This window comes from Watersipora subatra, chromosome 4, assembly GCF_963576615.1.
Source record: "Watersipora subatra chromosome 4, tzWatSuba1.1, whole genome shotgun sequence".
Taxonomy (NCBI): domain Eukaryota; kingdom Metazoa; phylum Bryozoa; class Gymnolaemata; order Cheilostomatida; family Watersiporidae; genus Watersipora; species Watersipora subatra.
In genome coordinates this window covers 25,941,084-25,949,644 of record NC_088711.1, presented here as the reverse complement: position 1 = coordinate 25,949,644, position 8,561 = coordinate 25,941,084, and the positions used below count along the sequence as shown (strand labels likewise).

Here is an 8,561-nt window from a genome sequence, read left to right as displayed (position 1 = left end):
GTACAAATATACTGTATGTACGTATACTAGATGTGCGAATATACTGGATGTACGAATATACCGGATGTACGAATATACTGTATGTACGAATATACTGTTTGTATAAATATACTGTATGTACGAATATACTGTATGTACGAATATATTGTATGTACGAATATACTGTATGTACCGATATACTGTATGTACGAATATACTGTATTACGAATATATTGTATGTACAAATATACTGTATGTACGAATATATTGTATGTACAAATATACTGTATGTACGGATATATTGCATGTACGGATATATTGTATGTACGAATATATTGTATGTACAAATATACTTCATGTATGAGTATGCTGTATATACGAATATATTTCCGAAGTAAAATATTCGTGAATTTCTCGTTTGAGTTTCGAATCGTTCAAGTTTGAAGTTTTTGGGTTACTGAAGTTTCACTGTATTTATCGAAATAGGTTAATCCTTAATTTCATTGTGATTTAGTTAAAAATAACCACAATGTTGGTATGTAAACCTATAGCCTTCTCACCCACAATATCAGACATTTAATAACTTCTCACTTGGGAACAACATGTACTTTTCTAAAGAGTGCTCTGGGAATCGTATGCTGCGCTTGCGTGGGCTGATGCTATTGAAGCAGTTGCCTATGTCATAGAGGAGAGTTCAATATTGGGATTCTATATAACCACACCCCCTCCAGCGTATTGACTTTTACATCTGTGGTCTACCTGTTGCCTTTAGCGCTGGTCCCACGTATGCTTGTTGCAAAACTTTAAGCTAATAAAAAGCCTTGAACATTGCTGCAGACAGGTTTGCAGGGGACCTGTATGAAAATCCAAAAACAATTTTCCAACTTATGTCAGCTCTGAACATGGAAGCAGATTATTGTTCTTCTCTAACTTATAGACACGCTCATCTCCTAGTGTTTTCTATTTAGTCTCTGATTGGAGTAGGAGAAGGTAAACTAGCTTAATTTAGTTTCAAGTAGAACATTCCGTTGATATTTTTAATAAGATTTTTAGTGTAATAAAACTATAGCAAGGAGTAGCATGAAGGAAATAACATGTATTAGAACATTCAATCGCTGTGAATGCAGAACTCACAGGCCTCCTAATATAAATATGATAATGGAGCTCTGGCTGCTACTTCGTACTAATAAACATAATTTGTGTGAATTATGTTTCCGTTAAAATTTTTGATACATCATCTTTTTGGAATTCCTTTAAAATTAAAACCTTATTCTCACCTCTTAGCGCACTTGCCATATATGAAGACAATTTGTAGATATAGTTTGTAGACAATTCACTGGGAAAGCAACGATAAAAGCTGGAATGCAATTTACCTCCTTGTAAGTGTTTTTTTATTACACAATTAATTCATCTTAAATGTTGGCTGCTAGAGTTTATCGTAGGACAGACAGATAATAAAGAATTACTACACCTCTTATATACATGTATTTCATTTTAGAAACAATTATTTATTATGATAAACAAGTCAAATTACTAAGAGCAGAATAATGCTATGACAACACAACCAAATGAAAGCAAAGCTTGTAGTAGATTTACTATCCTGGGATTCAACTTTCTGAAAGAGACGCAAATGCTGAGGCACTTAGCTATGCTCTTTGCAAGGGTAGTTTTCAAAAGGAGACACAGCTGCCTTGAGTGGTAGCATGTGCCTATTATTGTCTGATTTGCGTCGCTGCTATCCAGGTAAAAGAGTTGTCTCGCTATCGTGGCAAGTGTAGACAACTATACTACCCAAGAAGCTTATACTTGTTCCAATAATACAATTTCTAAATAACTTATGTGTTTTGCAAGGAGGAGTTATCAGCTTTTTCAGGGCTTACTGAGTAGGTTATGCAAGACAGTTTGTGTTGTTGCACTCTGATCAACTTTGACACTGAACGAGTTTGTCTTTTAATGCATGTCTGCCAGACTGATGAGTACGAAATACTGTAGATCGGCCTCTGCTGGCAAGATAAGAAGCGTTATAAAAAATATACATGCTCAATAACGATCTTAACTATAACAAAAGCCTTCTCCATCTATTAGTCCAAAGCTATGGAGGTTGGATAAAAGGATTGCTTCATATGGGATTCGAACTCAAGACAGTTAGCTTGGAGACTGACTCTCCAACACCTCCATCAATCAACCACCTTCTGGCACTTCAGAATTATTGTGCAGATATTTTTTTCCTGTGTTTTATCTGCCAACTTGATTATCTTTCGAAGCACTCAAGACAGTCAGGGTACCAGTTTATAATAAAAACAATATCAAACTACATATATATATATTCTTTTAAATACATTATCTGGTTCTGATAAGTAAGTCAAATGTTTTGCAGTGTTTAGGACTATAGTTCAGTAAACAGTCCTGTTAACAGTAAGTATGCAGAAATTCTCTTGACAAAATTAAATGACGCCCACTTTATGATCTCTACTGAAACCTTTATGGTAGCTTCTGCCGTTGTAAGGTGAATTTTCCCCAAGATTTTGAAAACAATTTAGGATTTGTTTTGTAGGTGATCGTTAGGAATCGATGGTAGTTGAACAGCTGGCTCTTACAGACTATCTGTTGTTTATAAGTGACTAGCTGAATGCCGGGCATTGCACGCATAACAAAAAAAAGTTTTTGCGTTGCAAATTTATATTTAATTGACTAATTTTCTTTACCGAATGCATTTGAATAACTTGAGTTAGTTTAAATCTGTACTATTAATAGTAAGAGTCGTGTCAGTCCCTCTGAATCCAGCATTAGGAAAGAGATTGCGTCATGGTCTCTCACCCAATCATGATCTTCAAGCGTGCTAGCTGAAGCATGCTATTTAACCCAATCAGCATTAAAGATTGTACATAAGTATTTGCACAATTATTTCATTGTAGTCCCAGTTAGGCGCGTAGTGTAATGGATAGCACGCCTGTCTGCAGAACTGGAGTTTCAGAGTTCAATTCCAGTACGAAGTAGATTTTTCATTCGTATTAATTTATCGCTATAACTGGACACACGAATGACCAAAAAAATAACAAACACTGAGATGAGTGAGAATTCTCAAGGTACCTGGAGTTCATGCGACTTATGTCTGACAGCGTTTCTCTTCAGATTCCACAATTTTCACATTTTACAGGTTCTAGTGTTAGAGGTATATCACAACCCTGCAGGTCCTCCATGGTGTCTTGTGAGGACAGTTTCAAGTGATGAAGCCTCGCCTGATTTTGAGGCCAAAGAAGGAGTCATCCCTTCAGTGATTCTCAACTCATTCCCTAAAGCCCAAGAGCCTAACTTGCACACTCATGCCGCGACGGGGCATGACGACAGGGTACACAGTCTAATGTCGACCACACATCAAAGACCATCTAGTGAAGGTCAGCTAATAGCTGTTATACAGTAATGATGTTAGCGGAAGTTTGAAAGTATGATTTTTATAGCTTGTCCAATTTAGCCCACTTACAACTGCCCTGTTGACAACTCATCTGTTCATATGATCATGTAGCCATTACAAAAATTTGCCATCGTTTATAAGAAAATTGTATTTGAACTTTAGCAATTGGAGCTTTGAAAATATATCATTCCTAAAACTCAACACAATAAAAATTGTTGAATATTTAAAATGAACTAAGAGAACACGCAGGGAATATTTCTATTTTATACTTTGTAGTCTTTTTATGTTACTAACTTCTGGCCTCTCTGCTACATGACGGCTAAAACTCACAGTTCTCATTTAGCTTCGCTACTGTACAAGCCTGTGACAGCTTTAAACCTCTAAACATTGTTTAAAAACAATTAAAAACCTGTTAATGTTTTATAAAACGCTCAACTATTCTACACCCACACATTCAGAGCACTATTTATAGTTGAAGTAGTCATGGTCGATTTTTAATGATGTTCTACTGAGTGGTTATCTCGTTAAATCTACTTATTCTGCAATTCACTATTCGTAAACATTAGAATTTCTTAAACTTGTGAACTTCCGTTAGACTCAGGTCCAAGATGCTGTATCTATCTTATCATGTGTGAATACGTACAGCACAGTTTTGGAGTTGTCTACTACTTTTATTTATAGTTATAGGCATAAATATGCTCTTCAAACGTTTTGTCTATGGATAGATTGCAAATTTTACATGGCTAATCTGACTACAGAGGTTTTTTGGTGCAATTTACAAAAAATCAGTAGGATTGTATGTTTTTGACACACAGGACATTTTTTTTTGGTTTTTTAAGATGAGTTGCTGATTAGCAACTGCTTTAGGGTTGTAATTCTAGAATGGAATACATTAATAATCTATAGCATTTAGGTAATGTGAATTTGACCCAAGCTTGAAAAACTATTATAAATAGAAAATCGATTGTTTTAAAGATAAAATTATAATTATTGTTAGCATATTTGAAAATTATTATTGTCCTGTTCTTTTCAAAAGCATGGTTTTAAAACCCATAGCAGTAGTTTAACTGTAATTTTTTTTTAAATACTTGCTGATGCGCTATTATGAAGATAGCTGGCACTCAAGACTATTCATGCTCATACTTATTATATTGATACCTAAAAGGGTAGATAACTCCTAATGTCCACTGGCCACTTCCCACCTATAAATTTGAAAAACATCTACTGGATATGATTTTGACACGACCCCTGTATCTATACTTTAGTGTCTAGCACTGGTTTACCTAATCAAAATGTTATAATATAAGCTCAACTCAGCTCGACTCTGCATTTAAAAAGTTATGAGGAAATTAATAAATTCATTAATTGGAAGTTTTACTAAGAACTGCTGGTATCTGACTTTTCAGTATGTCTTACTGAAACTAAAATCCATAGGAGACAAATTTTTGAGATTGTGAAATTTTTTACTTAATTCTGATCTGATAGCTAATATCAGAAGTGCTTGTGATTAATATAGAGGCACTGTCGCTGAGTGATATGACAATCTACATCTATGATAAGAGTTGTCTCTCTCTCCTCCCCCCTCTCTCTCTTAAATGGGAAATTGAGAAATTCCACCAATTTTTAAGGCTAACTAACGCGAATCTTTTTGTTGGCCTTGAAAATATCGCTTTCTCTCTTGACACACTTGTGAGAGTAACAACGTACATGTCTATATATACCCGCACTCTGGCAGTCTAGTTTGGAGTAAGAATGTCAGGTGTATCGATAAAGCACAAAAAATCAGTAGCAACAAAATTTGAGGCTAGTTTTTTTCATTTTTGAAGGTCCAAATGGGTGAGTTCCAAAGATGTTGGAACAAATTAAGCAATTTACATGTATTTTACTGTTTGTATAGCGTAAAATCTCTATAACGTAAACATTCCTGGAACGGATTATTTACGTTGTATGAGTGTCTACTGTATAGTTATTACACCTGATGATCTCTCACGGCGCACTGTACTGCCTGTGTACTAGTCTACATCTATTGTTTCACGTTTTATGAAAAATGTACAAACTTTTTTGCTGGCTGACTAGTATATATAGATTAGAAGTTGTCTGCTCGTGGACGTTAAGAAACGAACCTGATGCAAAAATACTGAACTTTTAATACAATGGAAGAGTTTATCGAGTAATATCAGGTTTTTAACATCTATAGCTGGAGGAGAGAGGTCTGCGCTATCACTCATATCTTAGCATGTTTGTCTTTTGTAACTCAAGATCGGGATGATTTTCAGCAAACTCATCAGCATTACTGTAAATTTTGCTGGTTTACTTTTTTAGCATACTCATTTAGGTTTTCCATTTATTTAAATTGTTTTAAATTTTTGCCATAAAATAGCTAGTATATAATGAGCATCTAAGGAACAACCTGAAGTCAGTAGAAATTGCTAGTGTTTGGGCGGAAATGGTCATTTGAACAGGTTAACATAAACTAGATACACCTTCTAACAATTCCAATATAGCTATATTCTTCCTCTAGAAAACAACTCTGCAAGCATAAAGGCTGCGAACTCACACTATATCGCCGTATTCCGCTGTTAATCTCACAATACTTCAGTGATCGTTTGTGATAACAACGTTCACAGTGCAAACTGATGCAACTGATGCAAACTCATCCGGGTTTACACCATCAAATTGTTCCTGGTATAGCATGTTTTTGAGGTATATGAGGCTCGGTATAGCCTTCTTTGGTATAGCTTTCTCATACAACACCTTCATGGAAACCGTGAACCACTAGTCCTGCAGCAACTGTCATGAAAGAAGGTATAGATCAAGGAGTCTGCGGCGGCCAATCACCATCGCTGAATTGGGGCACGTTGCACAGGCTGTCATGGATGCTATCAGGAAAGTTTGACAAGAAGGGTTCTATCAGGAAAGAAACTATCAGGAAAGTTTGCATCGGCAATACTTTGGGTTTACGTTGAACATAGTCGATGAATAGTCGTCGAGAGTACAGCACCGAAATACGTCGATATAGTGTGAACCAGCCTTTAGCCGTGTCTTCATTTTTTTATTGAAGTTTTCGTGTCAGCTAGCCGCCATCAGTTCAAATAGTGTAGTCACGGTTTGTTGATCCATTGGAAGGTTATTAGCCCATATTATGATTTATAGGACACGGTGTCAAGGTAATAAGTGCCTGCCATAAACAGTATGAATTCTGATATTTGTAAGAACAGCAGATCCATCCAAAGCAGCGGATGTGATAGCCGCCAATAATCAACCCGAAGTTTTCAAAATCTTAATATTTTGATCAATTTCCAAAAACTTCTGAACTGGCTAAAAATGTTTAAAAAACTCAGCCAAACCGCAGTTTGTACTTGTTCACTTTTCAAATGATTGTTCAGTTACCACAACCAATCAGAGCAGAGTGAGTGCGATTCTATTTTCTGATGTAAACAAGCTAGCGTGCTTTAGTAACCAATAAGAACGATGAACAGATTTCCCGTGTAATATAAATTGGCAGTACAGATTGGCTGATTAGGCTCATTTGCTAAACAACTTATCAGTACCGGTAACTAAAATCTGGAAAAAACTAATATCAGATACACACATGTCAAAGCACCGTGAAAAACACAATGACCAGTGTGATCAACCATTGAAGCCTGTGATACCACTTGCTGAACCCTCACACATGATCAGCTTGTGTAACTCAGTTAAAAATAACGCAGGAGTTTTAAGATTAACTTTCATTAACTTCATTGAACAGTTACTGTAGATCACCAACTCATAGCCTTATTGGACAATATGTCATCAACTCATAGCCTCATTGGACAGCATATCACCAACTCATAACCTCATTGGACAATATGTCACCAACTCATAACCTCATTGGACAGTATATCACCAACTCATAGCCTCATTGGACAAAAAATCACCAACTCGTAGCTTCAGTGGACAATATATCACCGACTCATAGCCTCATTGGACAATATATCACCAACTTATAACCTCATTGGACAATATATCACCAACTTATAACCTCATTGGACAATATGTCACCAACTTATAGCCTCATTGAACAATATATCACCAACTCATAACCTCATTAGACAATAAATTACCAACTTATAACCTCATTGGACAATATATCACCAACTCTTAGCCTCGTCGGACAGTATATAATCAACTCATAGCCTCATTGGACAATATATCACCAGCTTGAATGTTATGGTAAATAAGGATTATATATAAAGAACTACCAAGAAACATGAAGAGCTTGCCTCTAGCCAAATACCAGTACATTACAAATACCACCAAACTTTGCTACTATATACAGCAGCTCGCTATCATAATTGACTAGTACAGTGCAACCTCGGTTCTCGACCATAATCCGTTCCTGAAGGTTGTTCAAACACCGAGTTGTTCGAACACCGAAATCATTTTTCCCATTACAAATAATGTAAATCATTTTAATCTGTTCCGACACCCTGAATGTTTACCTTGTTAGTACACATACATTTATTTGTACAGCAAAATGGCAAAGACACAAATAACATAAATGTAACCCGTAAAACGTAATGTAATTACTATCGTAATCTTCCATACGAAAGATTACGCTAACATGAACGTGTAAAAATAAAAAAGGATAAAGAAAAGAATTATGAATAGGATTTTTTTAGGATACAGGATGTTCTTTTCTCTTAAAATATCTATCCAATGACACTTGCTTCTGCCTTCTTTTTAGCCCTTTTCGGAAGTGGTTCATGATAGTGCCGTTAAAGTCATTGATGACTCTTGTGGCTGCAGCTTTATCGGGGTGGTGGAGTTCGCCGAAATTCTGTAACTCGGCCCATTTGCTACACATTTGTTTAATCTCGGACATCGGGGCATCCTTTCTTGGCGACAACAGTTGGTCACGGTCAACGCCGCTCAGCATCCGGCGTTCGAACTCCAATTTTTGTTCGAACTACGAACCAAGAATTGCTTGAATTTTTTGTTCGGACTCCGATTTGTTCGAACTGCGAGTCGTTCGAAAACCGAGGTTACACTGTACCGGCACTTTACTAGCTATCTGCCAGTTTACAGGCAGTAGCGCTGTTGTTCATATGTTTACAGACTGCAATAAAAAGAGCGGCATGTGTCTCTTGCATCGCTGCCACAGAACATGGCATATGTAATAATCCGTTGA

The 8,561-nt window shown here is 36.3% G+C and overlaps 1 protein-coding gene across 1 annotated transcript in view; it reads left to right on the top strand.

Annotated features, from left to right (window-relative positions):
- The first annotated feature begins 3,046 nt into the window (after positions 1–3,046).
- Positions 3,047–8,561, top strand: part of LOC137394096 (spore coat protein SP96-like) — a 29,147-nt gene continuing 23,632 nt past the window's right edge. Inside the window, exons 1-2 of the mRNA XM_068080814.1 lie at positions 3,047–3,065; positions 3,171–3,374. Coding sequence (XP_067936915.1) covers positions 3,047–3,065; positions 3,171–3,374 — 223 coding nt within the window. The remainder of the gene's footprint in view (positions 3,066–3,170; positions 3,375–8,561) is intronic.